The 22,702-nt window shown below is 45.4% G+C and overlaps 1 protein-coding gene across 1 annotated transcript in view; it reads left to right on the top strand.

The window, feature by feature from the left end:
* The window catches only part of EPB41L4B (erythrocyte membrane protein band 4.1 like 4B), a 149,582-nt gene that overhangs the window by 60,502 nt on the left and 66,378 nt on the right, over nucleotides 1-22,702 (top strand). The window contains exons 7-15 of the mRNA XM_011954584.1: nucleotides 2,231-2,351; nucleotides 4,038-4,125; nucleotides 4,294-4,382; nucleotides 4,674-4,743; nucleotides 4,837-5,006; nucleotides 6,967-7,076; nucleotides 9,012-9,042; nucleotides 12,401-12,434; nucleotides 16,473-16,537. Of these exons, the coding sequence (XP_011809974.1) occupies nucleotides 2,231-2,351; nucleotides 4,038-4,125; nucleotides 4,294-4,382; nucleotides 4,674-4,743; nucleotides 4,837-5,006; nucleotides 6,967-7,076; nucleotides 9,012-9,042; nucleotides 12,401-12,434; nucleotides 16,473-16,537 (778 nt within the window). The remainder of the gene's footprint in view (nucleotides 1-2,230; nucleotides 2,352-4,037; nucleotides 4,126-4,293; nucleotides 4,383-4,673; nucleotides 4,744-4,836; nucleotides 5,007-6,966; nucleotides 7,077-9,011; nucleotides 9,043-12,400; nucleotides 12,435-16,472; nucleotides 16,538-22,702) is intronic.

Here is a 22,702-nt window from a genome sequence, read left to right as displayed (position 1 = left end):
AGGCTGAAGCAGGAGAATTGCTTGAACCCAGGAGGTGGAGAGAGGTTGCAGTGAGCTGAGATTGTGCCACTGCACTCCAGCCTGGGCAGCTAAGAGCCTTTCTCAAAAAGAAAAGAAAAGAAAAGAAAAGGAAAGGAAAGGGAAAGGGAAAGGACTGAAGACTTCGACACAAGAGGAAGCTCTTGTTACTTTGTCCCTCCGTGCCCCCTCTTCCCAACCCGGTTCTGTGAGTAAATGCTACAGCCTGCTTTCCACTTCAACCACAGCTGAGCTAGCTCGTCTGGGACTCTAAGGATCACTAGAGCATCTCTGCAGGTTTGAATAAAAGGAAGGGTTGTGTTTCCTCCTGTGCTTGAGCCTTGAAGACATGTCTTGCTGTGGTTGTCCTCGGTGCCTCCTGAGTTGTGATACAGTGGCCCTGCGGGGAGGCTGTGCTCTTTTGGGAACTAAATTTGTAGTAGATTTAAAAATTAAACCAGGTAGAAGGAAAAGAAGAGAGAACTAATAGGCCACTCGTCTGTTGCACGCCTGTGCTCTTGTTTCATTCTTGTAACAACTCCCATTTTACAAATCAGGCACCGGAGACCCAGAGATGTTAAGTGACTTGCCTGCAGTCACACAGATAGATTATGTTAGAATTGGGATCCAAGCCCTCTTGTGTCTGAGCTGTTTCCACCACCCTCCACGGCCTCCTAGAGCTGAGGCCTGGCTGCAGAGGTTGCAAACTGAGTGAAGTGTTAGTTGATGGGATCTGATGTGTGCAGCACAGGTTCTTAAAGTGTTTTCCAGGGTAGCCACATTAGCATTACATGGGGACTTGTTAGAAAAGCCAGTTCTCGGCCGGACGCGGTGGCTCAAGCCTGTAATCCCAGCACTTTGGGAGGCCGAGACGGGCGGATCACGAGATCCGGAGATCGAGATCATCCTGGCTAACACGGTGAAACCCCGTCTCTACTAAAAAATACAAAAAACTAGCCGGGCAAGGTGGTGGGCGCCTGTAGTCCCAGCTACTCGGGAGGCTGAGGCAGGAGAAGTAAACCCAGGAGGCGGAGCTTGCAGTGAGCTGAGATCCGGCCACTGCACTCCAGCCTGGGCAACAGAGCGAGACTCCGTCTCAAAAAAAAAAGAAAAGCCAGTTCTCAGGCCTGGTTCCAGATCTAGGGATTCAAAAACTCTGGGGGCGGGGCCCAGTGATGTGCGTTTTAACCAGCTCGCCAGGTGATTCTGATGCGCACCCGAGTTCAAAAGCCACTATTATAGATCAGTGATTTTTCCAACAAATGTGCAGAGCCTTTAAACTGGCAGCCTGTGACCTGGGCATCTTGTTAAAAGGCAGGTTTTGCTTTCATAGGTCTCGGGTGGGGCCTCAGGGTCTGCGTTTTGGGCAAGCTCCCAGCGGATGGCAGTACTGTTGGTGTGTGGTCCACACTCGGTGTAGCCTTGTGTTAGAGTGAGCGCTAGAGGATTCCTTTTCATTCTGGGATCTGCTTTCTGAGCTTCAGGGGGTCAAGGAGAGCGGGTTTTGTCATCATGCCCTGGATCAGGGGGCCACCTGTATCCTCAGGCCCTCCATCCTGTGGGGGACTTGGCAAGGGCAGCACAAACTGGGCTTCTTGCTCGGATCCCTTGTGTGTCTGCTCCTCCCTCCTTTCTGCACAGCTGTCTCCCTCCCAGATTCTGCCTGACTTTCCGCAGTTGCTCCTGCAGCCCTCGCACCCCTCCTCCCTGCCTCCCTCCCTCTCTCCCTCTCCCTCCCTTCCTAGTTTTCCCCTGGATGCTGCATGTGCTGAATTCTTGATCCATCCTCTCCAGCACTGCAGACCCTGAGGTGCTGCTCTGACCTACCCTTAACAAGAGCCTTGTTAAATGGATGTTTCTGGGCAGATCCTCATTCCCTGTGATTGCCTTTTATTGCAAATTCAGGGTTCTACCACTTCATGGGGAAAATGTAACTGGGGCCTCCCTGGGTGGGAACAGCAGTGGAGAGAAAGACAGTAATAACTACGATGATGCTGTGTCACCCAACAGGGAGGACATTAGAATGCTTCTAGGATTTTGAGTGTACATACGACTACCCAAGTGAGAGTTAAGTCTTCCCGAAAGGAGAGCGTTATACATTAGCGGGGGGACCTGTGCTTTAAAATCATGCAAAATGCCTTTGGACCTGGTTGCAGCAATAACTGAAAGCATTCAATGTCTCCTGTTTTTCTCCCTTTTATGAAACTTACAGCGGAGCTTGGGGAGTGCGAGCTTCCAGAACACACACCAGAGCTTGTGTCTGAGTTTCGGTTCATTCCAAATCAGACAGAAGCGATGGAATATGATATCTTCCAGAGATGGAAAGAGTGCAGGTACCTTGATACAACCGTCTAGCATTTTGATATATCTATTTTGTCATAAATAAGTGTTGGTTATACTCCTTTATCTACCAGTAGAATTGCTCTATTGATGGCCATAAAACTGTAGCTCCAACTCTTCTCTCCTTGTGTCAGTCCTGTTTTTCCAAAGGCCCACATCTTGTCCTTTTTATTGTTGAGAGAGCCTCGCTCTGTTGCCCAGGCCAGAGTGCAGTGGCACTATCTTGGCTCACTGAATCCTTGACCTCCTGCCTCAGCCTCCCGAGCAGCGGGGATTATAGGCATACGCCACCATGCCTGGCTCATTTTTCTATTTTTTGTAGAGATGAAGTTTCACCATGTTGTCCAGGCTGGTCTCAAACTCCTGAGCTCAAGTGATCTTCCACCTCAGCCTCCCAAAGTGTTAGGATTACAGGCAGGAGTCACCGCACCTGGCTAGCTGTCTCTCAAGAGATGTGCAGCAAGAACCAAACCACACTCCTTTTCTCTCTCTGCAAACAGAGCCTGGTTCTGATTTGTTTATTGCAGCCAGAGGAGCCACCGCTGTCTTAGTGACACCCCAAGGCATCCCAGACACTCTCACATACTTGCATCTCTGGGACCTCAGGGCCTGAACCTTCTGAAACAAGCACTTTAGAAATACGCCCTGTCGTATAGGAACATACACATTTGAGACCATGTGTTGTACAGTGTTACATTTCAGGAAATGTGGTCATCATACCTAAATCCAGCAGTGTCGTTTATCCCTTTTGTTTTTTCCCTCCATTCCCCTGCAGGCACCACTTTCATGCCTGCACTACCAACTCCACCCCTCACTCACGGGTTTCCTAGATGTTAACCGTTCCTCCCTCCCATCCCATCTTCCCCAAACACTGCCTCTTCCAGGTCACCCTTGAACTCTGGAGCTTAGCGTGACTTTCTCTTGTCCCTCAGTCATTCTGAAAAGCTCCTGTGACTATTTTAGTGGAAGGTGGCATTAGTCCATTCTCATTGTGTAACACTGAAGCAATGTAAATGTCTGTGGGTATGGCACACCCCACCCACACACTTACACATCCACTGTCCTCCCTGCAGGAAGCCATCATTGGCAGTCTGTAGTCTTTTCCTTTTGCATTTACATATACAACATTGTTTCATTGTTTCCTTAAGTGACCATGTTGTAAGCACTGTTCTGTGCTTCTTTTCTTTCTTTCTTTCTTTTTTTTTTTTTTGAGATGAAGTTTCACTCTTTTTGCCCAGGCAGGAGTGCAGTGACACGATCTTGGATCTCGGCTCACTGCAACCTCTGCCTCCCAGGTTTAAGTGATTCTCCTGCCTCAGCCTCCCAAGTAGCTGGGATTACAGGCACGCACCACCACGCCCGGCTAATTCTGTATTTTTAGCAGAGATGGAGTTTCACCATGTTGGTCAGTCTGGTCTCGAACTCCTGACCTCAAGTGATCCACCCACCTTGGCCTCCCAAAGTGCTGGGATTACAGGCGTGAGCCACTGTGCCCGGCCTGTTCTGTGGTCTTTCTAGTCAATTAACAGTAAGTTCTTGGGAATCCTTTTGTATTACTATAATTTGGTGTCCCTCATTGCTTTAATTGCTGCATAACGTTCCATAGTAAGGCCGTGCCCTTCAGAATCCTGTGGGCTTACAAGTTGCAGTTTACATGTATTTCCATTGGTTTTTCTAAGGGGAAAGAGCCCTGCCCAGGCGGAACTCTCCTATCTGAATAAAGCGAAGTGGCTGGAAATGTATGGGGTAGACATGCACGTTGTCAGGGTAAGAACTGTGTGCGTTTAAGTACTTTGGTTTTACAGTGACTGAAAAATGTATGAACATTATGCAAATAAAATAACTTGTGGTGAGGCAACTGTTTTTGCGTTTTGCATTCTGCTGTGTGACGACCTGTTAGAACCCTCTACCGACTGTCACTTCGTTTGTTTGTAGGGAAGAGATGGCTGTGAATATTCTCTTGGACTGACCCCGACAGGCATATTAATCTTTGAAGGAGCTAACAAAATAGGCTTATTCTTTTGGTAATTTAGTTTTGTCTGATATTAAAAATGTCTTTTCCTATTTTGTGGTGGAATTCTATGTGATGGATGATTATTGAGGGGTATCTGCAACACCCAGATTCATCCTCAGAGCACGTGGTGCTGCTGTTGTGGGTCTGTGGCAGTTGCACTGAAACTTCTGGATAATCATACTTGAATGAATGTTTTTTTTTTTTTTCAGTCTAAGCTTTAAAAGTAGAAAGGAAACTGCTATTTGATGTGTAGATGGTTTTACTGCAGATTGTGCTTTTAAAATGCTTTCTCTCTGACTAGGCCTAAAATTACCAAAATGGATTTTAAAAAGAGCAAACTGACACTTGTGGTGGTCGAGGATGATGATCAGGTAGGCCTTGCGCCCGTTTCTTCCCCTTTGCTGTGAAAATCCTGCGTCAGTGTTGCAAACACCCACTCGAGGCCCTTGTGCTTCCTCTTTAAGGGACGTGAGCAAGAGCACACGTTTGTGTTCCGGTTAGACAGTGCCAGGACCTGCAAACACCTTTGGAAGTGTGCAGTTGAGCACCACGCGTTCTTCCGACTGCGGACGCCAGGAAACAGCAAATCCAATAGATCCGACTTTATCAGGCTGGGCTCTCGCTTCAGATTCAGGTAGGGAGCCATTTCTGCAATACGGATCACGTCTTCTGAAGGAGGGCAATTGTGATTTCTTTCTTGTGTGTGAGTAGAGTGATGAATTTGTGTCCAGAAGCTTAGGTTGTATGTCCCGTCCCCACTTTTCTTAAGGTGAGTCACTGAAGCTCTTTTGATCCTCGTTGATAAAATGGAACTAATAACAAAATTGTTAATAACTGACATTTAGCCAGAGCTGTGCTGTTCAGTACAGTAGCCACTAGCCACATGTGGTAATTTAAGTTAATGAATATGAAATAAATTTTACAGTGTAATTCTTCAATATCGCTAGTCATATTTCAAGTGGCCAAGAAGCCACATGTGGCTAGTGGCTGCCATATCAGACAGTATCGACACAGGACACAGGATCATTGTGAAAAGTTCTGTTGGCCAGCACTCTGCCAGAACTGTTCATATACCCTTAATAAGGTAGGTTGATTATCCCCATTTTACAGGTAAAGAAACCAGGACCAGAGCTATTACGCTTAAGGTCACACATAGCCAGGAAGTGGTAGAGCCGAGATTCAACCCCGTGAACTCTGGCTGCTAAATTTCTAACTGCTACTGTATTGCCTTTTGCATGCCAGTGTCCAGAAATTTGGGATGGTTAAGAATGAGAGCACATATCAATGTGTGTGCATGTAACCCAGGGTAGGGTGAGTAGGTACTTGAATCTGAAAAGAGCCTGCAAACATCAAGAGCTTATTCTGATGTATTTTTGCTTATCATCCTAAGACCATTTTTCTCAGAGTGAATGAAAACTTTCTTGGTGTTAAAAATGAGAACAGCAACCTCATCTGAGACATTTGCAGTCAGAATCTATGGGTATGCGTGTGTGTGTATGTGTAAGGCCTGGCAGTATGCATTTAAAATGCGCTCCCAGGGTTTTTGAAGCCCAAAAAACCATTTGAGAATCGCAGTTACGATATCTAAAACTTCACATGGTTTCATAACCTCTACCCACACATGGCCCATCCCTGAACTCTATTTAAATGTCAAAAGATTTGCTCATTTCAAATATTTCTACTGTGCAAGGAAATGGCTACGAACTTCTGTTTAAAGAATTATTTTGTTTTAAATACTCCAAGGGGTCGGGGGTGGGGTCGGTGGGGGGTCAGTGGTGGGAAGACCAAGCTCTTTTTGAGAAACAGTCAAATCCCAGGGTCCTGTGGAGGATGCAGAGGTTACCGGAGACCCTCTGCAGGATGCTGGTGTCTACTCAGGGTGGAGTGAGGCCGGAAGGCCAAGTCAGGGCAGTTGCCAAGGCAGGCTTTTCTCTCCTGGGAGGAAGCTGCCCCAGGCTTAGTCCCAGACCATGTTCCTTTCTGCTCGTCTAGAAGTGTAAGAAGGAAGGGAGTTTGGAGAAGAAGAGGTTGTCCCTTAGAGGCACGCAGAGCAGGTGACAAATGGTGACTAAGAGCAACTGGAATGAAGCAGTTGAGGGGTAGAGCAGATGAAACCAGCAACCTCCTGGAATCTGCAGCCAGGCATCACATTGGTTGAAACCCAAAAAGCCTTAGTGAAATCAGTAATGTTTGCCTTGGCAAAGCCTAGTTAATTGGGTATTGATAACAGTCTTTTAAAACGTGGGTTAAATATCTATGCAGTGTGTTCCGTGAAAAGTTGTTTTATGTGAAAATCGATGTTCTCTTAATGAGATGTTTCAAACCTGCTTGGTTTATGCAGCCAAGTGGCTGATACCTAAATTGCAGGTTTTGTCCTTTGGTGGAAATATCTGGCCCTGGACTGTAGCCTGGACTTGGCAAAGGAGATTTTATTTCCAAATGGAAGGCTAAACTTTGTGTTTCTTTACCCAAGTGAGTTCAGGCTAAGTTGAAATGTACATTGGAGCTCTTGGAAATAAAAGTGCACTTTCAAAAACATGTAATGTACTGAGATTCTGATATTGATAACACACAAGGAAATATTTACTTCCCAGTGGGCGGACAGAATATCAAGCTACACATGGCTCCAGGTTACGAAGAACCAGCACCTTTGAGAGGAAGCCTAGTAAACGTTATCCATCCCGGAGACATTCAACGTTCAAAGGTTGTGTGTTTTTCATTCTGCCTTGGAATTTTACATTATGCTTGAGTCATTTAAGCCCTCAAGGAGTTTGGTCAAGCAGCTTATGAAGAAAGTTCCCGCAGTTCTCCAGCCTGGAGCTTTTGGAAAAATAATCTCAGTGGTGTTCTTTTAATGGGACCTGGCCACTTCTGCCATCCCTCTGTCATTAGTGTTTCCCTTGGATGTGTTCATTTATTTCTTCCCTTTCTCCATATTTCTTCCCATGTGCCTCTTAGCTTCTTTTAGACCTGGGCTCAAGCCCTGGGACCTCAGGAATATCATAGAGAAACACCTTTCTTGCCTATAGAAGATACTATATCTCCACCATCTTGCAATTTTAAGTGCGTACATCAGGCCCATGCTAACTGGAATTCTGACTACGTACAAGTAGATGAAGAACTTTTAGATACTTGCTTGACTCAAGTCCCACAGTCAGTCCAAACTTTCCTCACACTTAAATGTAGCCAGGCCCTAGAATGCCCGCCCTCTTCCCGTTTCCAAGCCCTCTGAACCTTGTCTATCAGTTACAGCTGAGGCCTCACACCTGTATGAGACCTGGAGCACAGGACAACTCAGTCAGTGAATGAGCAAGCCAGGCTCATTTCTGTTGGATCGCAGCCTCCAGATCCCATCTCAGAAGCTCTTCTTTTTCTACACTAGATTGCTACCCCGCTTAGGATGCCCAGTTAGCACTCAGTGTTGGCTGTTTTATGGCAGAGCCTCTGCACTCCCAGCCTCCTGGCCCCTCCTGTATATGATTTCCTTGTGGCCACTCCATGCATTTTTCTTGGCTCAGGACTTAGTGGGCCTCCATGGGACCTGGTACCTCTACTTGTTCCCTTCTAGAGTCTGTAACTTTGTGTTCCCCACCATTCTTTCCTTTATGAACCACCAGCGCAATAGCATGACTACCTGAAATTCTTCTTCACTCCCAGCTGGTTTAGTGGAGGAAAAATGCCCACAGCACAGGAAATAGTCCTGCCATTCGAGAGAGGCCAGGGGATAGGAGCGTGTCCAGAGAAGGGCGATGGGTTGATGAAGGGTGGCCACAGTGCCCTGGAGGAAGGGGCCAGAGCACTCTCTATTCTGTTCCGTGAGGAGGATTATGCTTGTGTGTGTAGTCCACTAGGTCAGAGTTGTCCAGAAATAGCCCAGTGTAAGGAACAATTTTCCAAAGATCAAAAGAGCTGTCTCAAGATAGCAGTGTGCTCCCAGCCCCTACAGGTGTATACAGCACAAAGGGAGGGACCCCCGGGTGTGGCTGTCACAGAGGGGAGTGGGCATCCTGTGGCTTGACCCCACCAGATGGCTTTAGAGATCTTCTGGGTCCCAGGGTCTGTGATTCTCTTTCCGGTGCCTCTTTTCTGTCCCTTATTTCACTGACTTTTTTCCAGCCAGAATTCTAGCATCTTCTTTGTGAGGCTTTTAATGATTTCCCCTGCCACATACATCCTTTTAAAAACAAAATGGAGTGTAATAGGCTAAGCTGTACCTCATCCCCCAGGCTCTGTCCACGCAGACCCTCATGGCCGCCCCGAGGCCCCTCAATCCAGACCCACGCTTGTATTTCATCCCTGATCACCGTGTGCTGTTTTCCTTTTACCCTCTTCTCTGTATCTGCCTTTCTCTGTCTCTAGACTGGGAACTTCTTGAGAGCAAAGATGTGTCTCTTTGTCCCTGCCTCCCAGAGCGTCCAGCCCTGGAAACCTGCTGAGTGGATGGTTACTGAGTGAATCAGAGGGAGTCATAGTTTACTCTCCCTGAGGAAAGGAGAAGTAGCCACCGTGCAATTCTGCCTGGGTTGGGGTTGGAACGGCTCTGTGATGGTAGAAGTCTCACGTGGCCATTATCTGTCATTGCATGGTGAAAGTGATAAAGTTCTCTAAGATGTCATAACTTTCTGTTTTTCTTTTACAGCAAGCAACCCAGTGATAGCAGCCCAGCTCTGGTGAGTGTCCCTGAGCTCTAGAGCAGAGCTCTCCTCTCTAAGGATCGTATTTATTTACAATGTTGACTTTTTCCTTACTACAATGAAATCAGAAAGTACGTCATCTGGTAATTTTTTTTCCCCCTTTTTCTGCTGCCTGGCTATTCCATGCTCGTGGCTTTCAATAAGTACACAATATAATGTTCCAAGACAGTTTGGCTTTTTTGGAAAACACAGCTGCTTTGTTTGAGTAGCTGCGAGCTTTATGGTAACAGTGGGTGGGAAAGGTAGAGGCCTGTGCACAGCACCCTGTGCTCATGGCGTGGCCCGCAGTGCTGGGAGAGGAAGGCCGTGCTCGTGAGCTAAAGCTGGACGAGAGCAGATGCTAGATTTGCTCAGTGACGTGCAGGTTTTACATTATAGAAGACATTAAACACCTTTACTGAAATTCCTGCAGGAAAAGGAACTTATCACAAGAGTGAAAATTGCCAGCACAGGATTCAGCAAACATTTTCTGTAAAGGGCCAGGTAGTCCATATTTGAGACTTTGCAGGCTCTCCTCTCTCTTTCACAGCTACTCAGCTCTGCTGTTGTAGCTAGAGAGCCACTGTGGAAATATGTAAATGAGCAAACGTGACTGCATTCTAATAAAACTTTACTTATAAATATCAGTGGGCCGGATTTGGCCCAAGGGGTGTAGTTTTTGCAGGCCTCTTCCCTGGCACAGGTGTCCAGGGTCTTGCCTGTATAGTAGAATGATCTGGTGAGCTATAATTATCTGAAACATCCTCCCCAGCCACACCTCAGGCTTATTGAATCAGTCTCTCAGGGTGGGACTCATATAGCTTGTTTTTAAAGCTGCCCAGGTGAGTCTGCCCGGCATATACCTCTCTTGCTCTCTCTGAAACAACTGCTTCTCTTATATGAGTTTTGGCTTGTTAAATAGACAAGCTGTCATGTGAGAGAACCACAGACTTGCGTTGTTTGGACCTTTGGTCTGAACTTCAGCCACTGGTAGGTAGCCCAGGTTCGTTAGCCTCTCAGTCATCCCGGGCACAGGTCTCAAGGCAGCTGAAAGGGTGGTCTTTGAGATGGACACAGCTTGACTGTGCCATTCACTGTCAGGACAGTTGGCAGAACGTGGCACGGGGTGGAGCGGGTTGCAGATGCCCCTGTTAGCGAGGAGAGCCCTGGCTGGGGCATCAGGAGCCCTCCCTCTAGGTACCAGCTGTGTTCCAACCCAGCTCTGGAGACAGGCCTTCCTACTTCTGGGCCTCTGTCTTCTTTTTTGCAAATGAGGAGGCTGGGCTAGATCAGTGTTTTTCCAAACTGTTTTACCCTCTGATTTTCACCCTCTAGAAGAAACCTGATGTCAAAGCCCAACATACAGAACAGACAAATGTGGAGGTCCACCGGATGAGCTGAGTGGGGAGGGAGAGACCAGTTTCTGCCTGCTCTTCTGCCACTGCTCCCACCGCGTAGCTCCAGGGCACTTTCGAGGAACCCAGGGTTCTAGAGAACACAGCTGGTCCCTCATAGGACACAGCCGGAAACTCAAACTCACATCTCTGATTCCAAGTCCTACTTTCAGTGTCATTCTGCCTTTTGTCTCTGGGTTTTGTTCTCAGCATCTGATGAAGGGGCTCAGGGTCCTGTTGAACTGCTCTTTGTCGCCCCCTGCCCCGGAGGGTGGGAGGAGGTTGCAGTATTCTGGATGGGTTAAGTTGTAGGTCGCTAGATTCACCCCTTTTCTGGGATCCTTCTGGCAGATAGTATGCCAAATGGTAGCTGTACCTTTCTTAGCCTGTCGGGGTGTCTTCCTTTTAATTCTCTGGGGCTTGTAAGTTACAGCCCCAATTTCTTTCCTTTGCTGTCTAAGGTGGTGATTGTTTTGCTTGTTTCTCCCTAATAAAATTACATTTTCCTCCTAGCATCTAGTGGAGATTATATATTGGGAACCAAAACAAACTTAAAAAAAAAATTCTGCCAAAAAAAAAAAAAAGCCCTGGTAAATATACCCTTTAGGAACAAATGAGCTAATAACTGCTGTTCACAGCTGTTCAATTGCTCTTCACAGCCTGTGGGATCCTGGGGTGAGTAGGATTGCTATGGGAGCCGTGGATGAAATTGTGCTCTGGGCTCCAGAGGTACTACTAGAAAAATAGCACCTTGCAGAACACTTAACTTACCTGATGAAGTCCAGCTGGAGGTGATCTGGCCCAGAGCCTAGATCTATATACTGGTCCTCCTCGAAAACTGGAACACAGAATCATTTAGACCCCAAGCAAGACTTATAACGATGATCTGTTTGCCTCTCAGTGTTGGAGAAGCCAGCAATAACACTTGATTTCAAGCACGCCTCCTGGCAATAATGGCTGCCTCCTCTGTCCATATGTATATATATACACACATTTAAGATCATATCAGCCTTTCGCTGTGGCTCATGCCTATAATCCCAGCACTTTGGGAGGCTGAGGCTGGAGGATTGCTTGAGCCCAGGAGTTCAGGACCAGCCTGGGCAACATGTGAGATCCCATCTCTTAAAACAAACAAACAAAAAGATTCAATCGAAATAGGATCATGCATGAGGAGCCCTGAGCCTTTTCTCAGTCCCTCTAAGAGCCAAGTTGGTTTAGCAGAAAGAAGACAGGCTTTAGGATTCTGCAGATGTTGATTCTAGCCCTGGCTCCCACTGACCAGCCAGGCGACCCTGAGCAGGTTTCCCAACTCTCTATTAGGCAACCGTTCCTTTATCTGTAAAATGAGGTGGTCACATTTGTTGACCTCATAGCCTAGTTGTGTGAATTAAATAATAACAGATGTGAAGTTCCCAGTACAGAGTCTTGTTTGGAGAGAACATTCCAAAGTGGCGGCCAGATTGTTGGCAGTGTTTTAATAGCAGGGGGACCCACTTGTGGCTCCCACCACAGTACCCAGTGAGAGATGCTCAGGAGGGACTTGTGCCTCCCCCTGCAGTGGGAAGAAGCTCTGCACATCACTGGAGCTTCTGGTGCCAGTGTTGTGGGATGTCCCAGCAATGCCGGGGCAGGCCTGAAATGGAAGTGAAATTACTTGGTTTGCCCCACTGAAACAGGACCTCTTTTTTGCCACCAAAATAGGACATCGAGGCTGCATTCTGGAATATTTCCTACTGTTTCTGTTTGTGAGCTCTAAAGGGATGAGTGAAAGTGGCTGTCTGTGATTTTCCTTGTTATATGTTCTTTTAAACAGCCAGTATATTTTTTAAAAAGTCATTATGTGGGCGCTTCTATTAGAGTATATAGCCCATAGCAATAGTTGATGATTGTTGACTAAATCAGTAATAATGCCACTTTACAACCTAAGATATTTTTCTTTTTTTTTTCTGTTTTTTTTTTAGCTCTAAAACAAATCCAGAAGTCCATAATTACCAGGTAAGAAACTGCTTTTAAATGTTTTCTTTAAATAAGGAAAATTTTAAAAATAAAATAAAACAAGAAAAAAAAGGTTTTCGTAAAGTTTCTACATTTTCTTTAATGAACAGTCATCATATTTATAATCAGATTTTGAGGAAATAATAACAATATTTGTTTTTTTGAGAAAATAGTAAGAGGAGAGCCCTTTCCTTCTGACCCCTGCCGCTTCTTGGTCATCTGAACTGCCTGTTTTTCTTAACCTTGTCAGCTGGCAAGCATCAGGGACATATGTTTAAGTTTCTGGGTGGCCAGACACAGCCCCTTAGTGGTGTTCCAGTGAAGCAGCTTTTTGTCAAAACGTGTTTTAGGCCTCGGGAACATGAGTCCCTTGAAATGCACGTTCAGGAAAGGATGTTTTGGTCAAGTGTTTGGGAAATGTTGCATCTTTCATTCCCCTTCTTGGATTTTACAGTGTCCACTGAGGTGTGAAAGTACTGAAAAATCCTGCAAGAAAGACAGGTTTTATTTTTTTTTAATTTATTGTTTCCCCAGATTATTTGCGAATTGCTCCCCTCTCACACCCCGATAAAAAAAAAAAAAAAAAACTAGTCTTGAGCTGACACAGTGGTGTACATCTGTAGTGCCAGCTATTTGGGGAGGCTAAGGCGAGAAGATCACTTGAGCCCAGGAATTCGAGGCTGCAGTGAGCTATTATCATATACCCCTGCACTTCAGCCCAGACGACACAGTGAGAACTCATCTATTTAAAAAGAAAAACACTAGTCTCAGCCCCTTCGTATCTTTTTAGAAAAACACTGGCCTCAGCCTCTCCCATTTTTTTGGTGGTGGTGAACTCATTAACACGAATAGTCCGTGGTTTCTAGAACCTTCTTTGTAAAGCATTGTGCTAGGCCCATCGCCTGCAAGAAGGAGCGCAGGTATGTTTCCATGGCTGGCATCTTGCTCTTTCTCAGGACGGCCAAGCAGAGCCTGTGCCGCCTGCCAGCTCACCCATGCCTGGTAGCATGAAAGGTGTGGTTTATAGCTCGGCCTGGATCAAGCACATTCTTCCTAAGCCACCGTGGGTGGCTCTCTCTGGCCATTCACAGCCTTGTACCACCTGGTTCCAACTTCTCTATTTATTTCTCACCACTCCCATCATGCTCCATATGTTCAGCTCACAGGGAATTGCATAATTGTTGTCCCATAATTTCTTCCCACCATTCTTTGCCCATGTTCGTCTGCCTGGAATTCCTTTGCTTCCTATCAGTATATTAAAGTGTCTGTCAAAGAGTCAGCCACGGTGGCTCATGCGTGTAATCCCAGCACTTTGGGAAGCCAAGGCAAGAGGATCACTTGAGCCCAGGAATTCAAGACCAGCCTGGCCAACATAGTGAGACCCCATCTCTATTTTTAAATAATCCTGGGTTCAAGTGATTCTCTTGCCTCAGCCTCCCAAGTAGCTGGGGTTATAGGTGCATACCACCATGCCCGGCTAATTTTTACATTTTTAGTAGAGACACAGTGTCACCATGTTGGCCAGGCTGGTCTCGAATTCCTGACCTCAAGTGATCCACTCACCTCAGCCTCCCAAAGTGCTGGGTTTGCAGGTATGAGCCACCGTGCCCGGGCCAGGGTTCTTGAATCTTCTTATTCACTGATTGTTTTTTGTTAAGGGGTTTTCAGGTGTGAGTAACTGAAAAGTTGTAGGGGACAGGTAATTGATAGGTAATCAGTGCTTGAAGGAGAGAAAAAAAATTTAGAAAAGCAAAGCAGCTCAGCCCTGCCTGTGTCCTCTCCCCATAGCCCTGGGGTTTGTTCTCACTGTGCGTTTTCTGCTTAGAGTGAACATCAAGGCAATTGTTGAAATCAGATCTACTGAAACTCATCTAGGCATTGTTATCACAACCTCATTGGCAACCGCGGGTCCTTTGGACCTTGCCAGTCTTAGAGGTCTTGTGTTGTTCTATCAAGGGTTGGGAGTAAATTGACCGGGAAGAGAATGTCCTGAGAAGTGGCCTGATCGGCATGTGAATACCGTAAAGGCTATTCAAGAGGATGGTGTTGCAGCATTTATCTTATTTCAAGCACTGCAAGGTCAGCCAGCTGCAAAGGTTGGATCTCTGTGTTCTCAATGAGGACACTGTTGGCATTTGGGGAGGGAGAGTTCTTCATTGTTTGGGACTGTCCCTGGAATTGCAGGATGATTAGCTTCCCTTTTCTCTGTTACTGTGACAAGCAAACATGCACACGTTCATTTCCCGTTGTCCTCTGAGGAATATGAGCGTACCAGTTGAGAACCAGCTGAGTTAACACTAAAATACTCCTTGACAGTTGAGAATGTGAATAAATTGCCAGAGGAGACCAAGGAAGTTTCCAAAATCTTTTTTAGGTCTATGGCTAAGGTTCCTACCTCTCTCTGATGAATCTGATTTGGCTGTGTTTAAAGCCAGAGAAAAACATAGAGGGTCGAGTTCTAGGTCAGCCTTTCTCTGTTGTTGAACAGCCGATGAATGGAACCTCATTCTGGGCCTGTCTATGTGATCAAAACACCTGGAACAGTTAGACTCTGGGCAAATCATCTAAACTCTGTGGGTTTCTGTACCCCCTAAAGGAGAAATATTCAGAGATTGCACCAGGGAGATGCTGAAGCCCTGGTCATCTCCCAGATCCTGCTACTGAGGTATTTTCTCCAGATTCCTTTTCCTGCAGCATGTCCTTCCGGGGGCTGCAGAGTCCACTTGCTGACAGGCGTCTTTGAAGGAGAAAGGAAAGGCTGCTAGAATACAGAACAGGCAGGGAGGGCATCTCAGGTCCATGAAAATGGAACGAACAGAACTGCTGAGAATTCTCTGTGCCAGAGAGCAGGCCACTGCTTGTTGACCAGAGCAGCCCGAGAAGGAGGGGAAGAAATAATTAAAAGAGTAACGGTGACAAGACTGTAGTGACTTAAATGTCAGGAAGGCCTAATTTGCCCCTTGGGAGCTTGAGCCTTGAGAAGCCCCTGACTTCTGCTGATGTCTAGGACCACTGCCCTCTGCAGGCCAGAAGTGGAATGGCAGGCTGCTACCTAGCCGGCTAGGGCTGCACCTCTGTCCATTTGTGAGTCATTGGTCAGGGTCTGTGTTCTCTTTATAAAATGGACAACTTCCTTCAAAATTAGCGGGGTGTGGTGGCAAGCGCCTGTAATCCCAGCTACCCAGGAGACTGAGGCAGGAGAATTGCTTGAACCCAGGAGGTAGAGGTTGCCAAGATCCTGCCATTGCACTCCAGCCTGGGCGACAGAGCGAGACTCTTGTCAAAAATAAAATTTTTAAAAAGACAAACCTTCAGCCTCCTTCCTTCTCTTCTTTCTCTTTCTTCCTTCCCTTCTTTTTCTTTCTTCTCTCCCTCCCTACTTTCCTTCCCTCCCTCCCCTCATCCCTTCTTCTCAACTCTCTCCCTTTCTCCCTCCTGTTTTATCAGGATGATAAGCGCTCTGGATGGTTTTGTTTGTTTTGGTATTTTGTTTTGGATTGCATTTTAGAAGATTATTTTTATTGCATAAACCAGGGAGAAAGAAAAAAACCTTCACCCACGGCCCTGCTGCTTCACTTAGCATCCCTGTCCAGTCCTTGCCTGCGTGCAGATGTAACTGCTCCACATGGTCATTGTCATTTTCAGCAATGACAAAAATTGTTTCTGAAGAGAGAAATTGCCTCCCACTCTCCCCATCTCTCTGACACCTTCCGCCTCTTCCCTTGGGGAGATGAATACAGCCTGTCCCTGGTACTCCGGACGACCCCCTTCAAGGCAGGTGCTGTCACCTTCTAAGAGCAGCTTCCCAGCCCCTTCACAGGGAGATGGCAAGAACCGGTGCTGGGTTCCAGCCCCCAGCCTTTGTCAGAGGGGGAAACGTGCTCATCCTGGGAAACATCCATCCCCTGGCCAGGGTCTGTAGCCTTTCCATTCATAGTCCCCCAGCCCCTCGGGCGGATGCCAGTAACAGAGAAAGCGAATGAGGACCATTGAAATTAAAAGGTCATAAAATAATCAAGTCCGGTGTTTTATTTCTAGCCTCAGTATCATCCTAATATCCACCCCAGCCAGCCCCGGTGGCATCCTCACTCTCCAAATGTCAGGTAAGTGCTGGTGCTTCCAGAGCTGCACCTTCAAAAGCTCTCCTTTCTCTAGAAAAGTTCAGATTCTGCCTAGTTAGGAGTAGAAAGTCTGCATCAGAAACAACCCTTAAGGGGTGCATTGTCATGGCCGAGATGAATAAATTTTCAAAGCAAAGGTAGCCAGTGATGCGTGTGGATGTATCAAAGGTGTGCTTTGTGAAATAAAAAATGAATTGATTTTTAAAAATCATTCTGATCTCATATATTCTCGGTTTAGTTTTATGTTCAAGAAGTTACTGAAAATTTCTAAGTAACATTTTTCTGTCCTGAGAATTTGTTTACTTCAAATGTGATGAAAGCTTGGGGATTTTTGTTGTTGTGGGGTTTTTTTTGTAAGGATTTTTTTTGGGGGGTGGGGAATGGGTTTGCCTTTTGTGGCAATCAATATTTTTTCCCTAGACTGAAGGGTCAGTTTTTCTGTAAAGGATCAGGCAGTCAATATCTTCGGCTTTGTGGTTGCTGTCACAACTCCTTAACTCTGCCATTGTACTTTGAAAACAGCCTGAGACAATCCATAAATGAGAGGCTATGGCTGTGCTTCAATGAAACTGATTTAGAAAAACAGTAGGATTGGGCCGAGGGCTGTCACTTGCCAACCTTGGCCCCAACCTACCATAATCCTTTCTAAGCCAACTGACATCTGCTGGACTGTGTTTATAGTTAGGCTTGAGAGGTTTTTTGTTTTTTTTTTTTTTAAGGCTGGCTTTGTGAAAGCAAATGTTCCTTTTAAGATTTGAATTTTAGATCAGTCTTAATTGGTGTTTATGTGTGAAGCTATTTCAGAAACATAGTTGGCAAGTTCAGTTTGCATAAAGGTGAGGTTGCTAGCCTTTCTCCGAGAAATGGAGAATAAAATGATGGAAATAAACCCACTTAGAGCAAGGCCAAAAAAAAGTTTGCTGGGGAATTTTGTAACCCAACAGTGTGATTGTTTATAAACACTTGGTAGTCACTTAACTTTTTAAAGCAAATTAGGTGAGTGGAGTAATAATTCTAAATCTTGCTGTGTTTCAAAGGTGCTTTATTCTTCGGACATAAGAAGCAGAAGAGATTTATAGAAATGCTATTTTAATTAACATTGTTTTTACAAAAGTTTGCGCTTATCACTGTCTGTTTTATCATGTTAGTTTCCTTCTGAGGCATGGCCTAGCAGCAGGCCTTGTGAGGAAAGCCGGAAACAGAGCCTCTCTGGGGTGGGCCTGCTATTGGCAGCTTTAGTGTCATCTGGAAGCTTGTTAATGCAAATTCTCAGCCCCACCCCAGACCTGATACTGGATCAGAATCTATGGGGTGGGGCCCAACATTTTGTGTATTTTCAACCTCTGCAAAGATACCCCCTGAAAATAGTTTGTTAGTCCAGCACTTTTGGCAAATGCTTCCTGAGGCGTTCATGGCACATACTGGCATGATAAAACCTCCAAGCAGCCCTGTAGTAAAGGAACATTTTCCACCTTCACTTAGCTTTCTCCGGACGGACTTGACCATGAGACACCCTTTGAGAAATGATGGCTTGACCATAGACAGATGCTTGCTCTGCTTGGAAGTTCATAGATGATCTGCATCTGAACTTTTAAAATTCTCACGTAGGAAATCCATTCATTTCCATTCATAGCTATCCCCATTCACATGGCTCATGGTTCCCCCTGCCCCATTTCCTTTGTGCTTGTGTTGTTTCACTTACATTTCTGCATTTTCTTCCATTCTCCCACTAACCATTCGCTCTGCAAACAAAACAGGCCATCCTTTCAGGATGACAGGTCGCACTGGAAAGCATCGGCCAGTGGAGATGACAGCCATTTTGATTATGTCCACGACCAGAACCAGAAGAACTTAGGAGGGATGCAAAGTATGATGTATCGAGATAAACTCATGACTGCACTTTGAGAGACTGAAGCATCTCTCTTCCATTCACCTTCATAGTTTCATTGCATTCCATGAAAAGTGTCTTGGCCTCACGTGGATGGATGTGTTTGTACGAGTGTCTTTAAGGAGTAGTCCTGAAGGGTGTTTTCAGTGTCCATGTAAATATTTGAAGATAAAACCACTATAGCTTGTTATAATTTACTGTTGACTGCATTCTCATTAAAATGAAGGTAGTTAAAGGCTCAGGAATCATTTTGATTTTCTGATTTTAAAATTGGAGTCAAAGTCTATGTTTATCATATTACTGTGTACCTGATGTTCTTTGTTATTTAATTAATGGGAGCAAATATAAACCAGAAGAGCTTGGAAAGATTGCTCAGCATGTATTCCTGTCGTAGAAGTTGAGGTTGCTAAGGTCCAGTTTCCCTAGTGTGGCCTGGATAAGTCATTTCCTCTTCATTGACCTCATTTTCCCCATCTGAAAAGAGAGGGTTGGACTAAGTGATCTCCAAGGTCCTTTCCAACTCTAAAATTCTGGAATTTGTTAACATTTCATTTTGTTTAGGTTGAGGATATACATTCAAACTAATTTTATCACAAGGAATACTGCAATACCCACTTCCTTGTCAGAGAGTTACTCCTTTCAGAAGCTAAATAAAGTATATAACTTATTAGATGTTATATAAATACAAGGGGACTTTGAATTTCACATCTTAAAGCAGTTGAGCTACTTCGAATTTAAGCAGTTGTACTAATCTTAAATTGCATAGCATTTGTTTTGATAGAATTTGCTGCTCAAGTATGAGAATAATTTTTAATGTCTTAATGATTGGTGCTGCTAACTTGCATGATTTCAGAAGACATAATTGTGAATACACGCTGTCAGAATTAGGGGATTGGTTTTTATCCTAGACTTCACTCTTAAAAAGCAACGTGCAGTCAGGATCATTTATGGCTCAAATGAAAGCATATAAGGTTTTCTTGAAGTTGTGCCAAAACATTCTGTAGTGTAGGATGAGATGGGTGTTGCCCTGGTCTGTTGGTAGACCCAGAAATCAGTATGTTGTCTTTTAGGTTAAAGCTTGTACCAAAATATTTATTTCCCCCGTTTCAAGCCCTGAGTCAAACATTTTTTTCTCTTAATAATAGACCTGAAATGTTTTATTAGTATTTCTGTGAAATCAGTTGATTCTTGTGCCATTTTTATGTATGTAATTGTAATTTTGCTCATGTTAGGCCCTCTAAAAAATGTTTGACATCCTTTGAGATCTTTTGTTACTAAAATCTGATCTTTCTTGGCTACCGCAAAAATCTATTCAGCAAGAAGGTATCAGCTGCGTACCTTGCACAGTGGAGCTGACCGCCTATAAACTCTCCCGAAGGTATTTGTTTACAGGTGTATTCCATTTTAGCAGACGTTCTCATCCTCAGTGTATGTGCTGCATACAAATAAATGTGCTCTGAATCTTTTCATCTTACTGATAGCATTTTTACAAATGTGTTTCCAAGGAATAAAGATTATTCTTGCTTTTTTTGACTCCATCTTCATTTTTTTTTTATTGATTCTTATTGCTATGCAGAAGTCTCATTTGTGAATGACCTCGGTAACAGAACAGGTGGCTTTTGGAAGTCTGAAGGTGAGCATTCAGTTAGGTGGGTGGAGCGAGATCATCTTAGAATGAGGCTGCTCTTGGCAAGAGTGGCTCTTACAGGCACAGCAGCTGATGCCTTTCTTCATCTGGGGCAACTCTGGCGAAGGTTGTCCTGCCTATCACAGGTGCAGAATAGAGAGAAGTGGTGGCAGTGGGATTTCCCTAGTAATAGTCCTGTAAAGGTGGATGTTTGTCCTGGCAATTTGTGCTCTTCCTGGCAGGAAGGCATCCAAACCCTTATCTGTGGGCTCCTGGAAATTGTGTATGCCATCTGATACCCTCTAATAAATACCTCTCTGCTTAAAGTAACTTGAGTGGTTTCAGTTGTCTGCAACCAAGAAGGCTCACCAGTATGCATACTTATGACATCCTGATTGTTAAATGAAGTATACACTTTTCATTCCTTAACTTAGTGGACCTTTCTCTACTGCAGTTGACCAGTTCAGTCTTAACAGCCTCCTTTTCTGTCATTACATTTTGATGTTGTCTAAAGGTCTTTCTTCTGCTCACTGCTGTTTTCACCACAGCCTACCCAGGTCTTCTCGTTCTGTCCTGATTTTATAACGCTATAGACTCGGAAACCATCTTCTGTAACCCAGACTGTCCTGTGAACTTTTGGACTGACATTTCAACTTGGGTATCCTGTGTACACCTCAAACTCCACCTATCAAAGATCAAATTGGTCATCTTTTACCCTCCTCCCACAAAACTTCTTCTGCCTGAATTCACTTTTTTACCCACAGTAAGAATGTATATATCATGTACAGCTGTTCTCCCTGTTGCCACCCATATCCAAACAGTGCCTAGGTCTGTTCACCTCTGCCTTGGTATTCATACTTAGGCTTTCCTCTCTCTTCTTACTGACATGGATCCCACAGGAGCATCTTTTCTCTGGCTCAGAGGTGCCCTTCCTGATCTCCCTGACTCCAGTTGCTCCTGACAATCTCATGCTCCTCCCAGTCACTAGAGTGGTCTTTCTAAAACACGGTTGGCCTGTGCCATTGCAGTGCTTGCCATTACCCTGAGGATGAAGTCCAATGACCTCTCTGTGGAATTCCCCACTCTTGTGTCTCCATCCTCTTGCTCTAGCATATATCCCCCATTTCTCACCCTACTGTTGAAAATTCTTCAATGCCAAATTGCTTGTGGTTCCTGGCATGCACCACACCCTGCTGTTACTCACATCTATGCCTTTGCAAATACTGTTCCTTCTGCCTAGAATTTTGTCACTCCTGTCCCTTCCCCTAACTCCTGCTCAATGTCTGCCTCTGCCCAGACATCTTCTCCTAGGGACTGTCTGACGGCCCCACCTCTGCAAACTGGGTTAATTTCTGTGTTCCAGTAATAACCCCCTCCCTTTCTACCCCCATCTATAGCAACGTCGCACTTACAGCTTTGTATTAAAATAGGCTCTTTTGTTTATCTCATCCTGGAACCTGTACACTGCATCAGCCTGAGCTTTGTGTCTTACTTGCCTTTGTTCCCCAGCACCTGACAGAGAGCAGGTGCTCCATGAATGTCTGCTCAGCAAATGGATTATTCCACATTCATTTGAAAGGCGATGTCTAACCAGATAACAGGCAATAACACATCATCTCTGGGCTGGTCTGAAGATACCTGAGCAACCTTATCCAGTATGGGGGCATCGTACTGTGCGTAGGACATTGACCACCGTGTGACCTCTAGATTCAGTTTCACCATCTAAATATTACTCAGTGTGTCAACTGTGTTCTCATTTGAGGCATTGGTATCATGCTGTACAGGGCAGAAGAAAGTCCAGCCACGTGACGTTGGAAACCCCCGGTAGGTAGACATTGATCTGCACTAATATATAGGGGCTGGTCATCTAATGGTAGGCCTTGCATTCTGCATGTGTTACTTCACTTTCTGACCATTCTGTGAGATGGGTAATATCCTCTTTTTCATACATAGGAAGCTCAGGCCTAGAGTTTAACCAAGCAGCCTGTATTCCAGAGCCTGTGGTCTCAACCACTGTGCTCTCTTGTCTCTCACCTTTCATCCCACCATTTGCAACCCTGGGGGTCCACCTCTCCATGAGACTGCTAGATAATGTTGAATAGTTCACTCCACTGAAGTCGAATTGCTCACCCAGAAACCCGTCCACTCCCTCCAGCCATCGAGTAACCCCTGTCCATCTGCATTACCACCACACCGGTAGGTAGCTCACTGTCCATACACCCCCACCAGTGTGGCCTGGTAACCATGTTCCCTTCACCATCACCACCACCAGTCATACCTGTCCATACCTCCCACACACACACCAGGGCTGGTAACCTTGTTCATCTCCATCACCTGTGATCTAATAACGCTGTTTACTGCCTTCTCCCCACACACACCCCTCCAGTGGTCTAGTAACCCTCTCCCACACCTTACCACCCCTCCCCGAGGCTAAAAATCCTGTCCACACAGGCATCATTCAGCAGTGGTCCCATTTTCAAAGAAGCAGTGATTGGACATTATTCTTAATGAACCACTGCTTATTTGAGACGATCCACTCTATGGACTTCCTTCCGAAGAGCTCACAAATGAACAATGTCTTCTGGAATATTACTTGACAATAAAGCCATACTCACTATTCCATGATTAATGG

The sequence above is a fragment of the Colobus angolensis genome, unplaced genomic scaffold, assembly GCF_000951035.1.
Source record: "Colobus angolensis palliatus isolate OR3802 unplaced genomic scaffold, Cang.pa_1.0 Scaffold386, whole genome shotgun sequence".
Taxonomy (NCBI): domain Eukaryota; kingdom Metazoa; phylum Chordata; class Mammalia; order Primates; family Cercopithecidae; genus Colobus; species Colobus angolensis.
The sequence above is the reverse complement of the archived record's forward strand: the minus strand, read 5'-3'. Positions and strand labels throughout refer to the sequence as shown.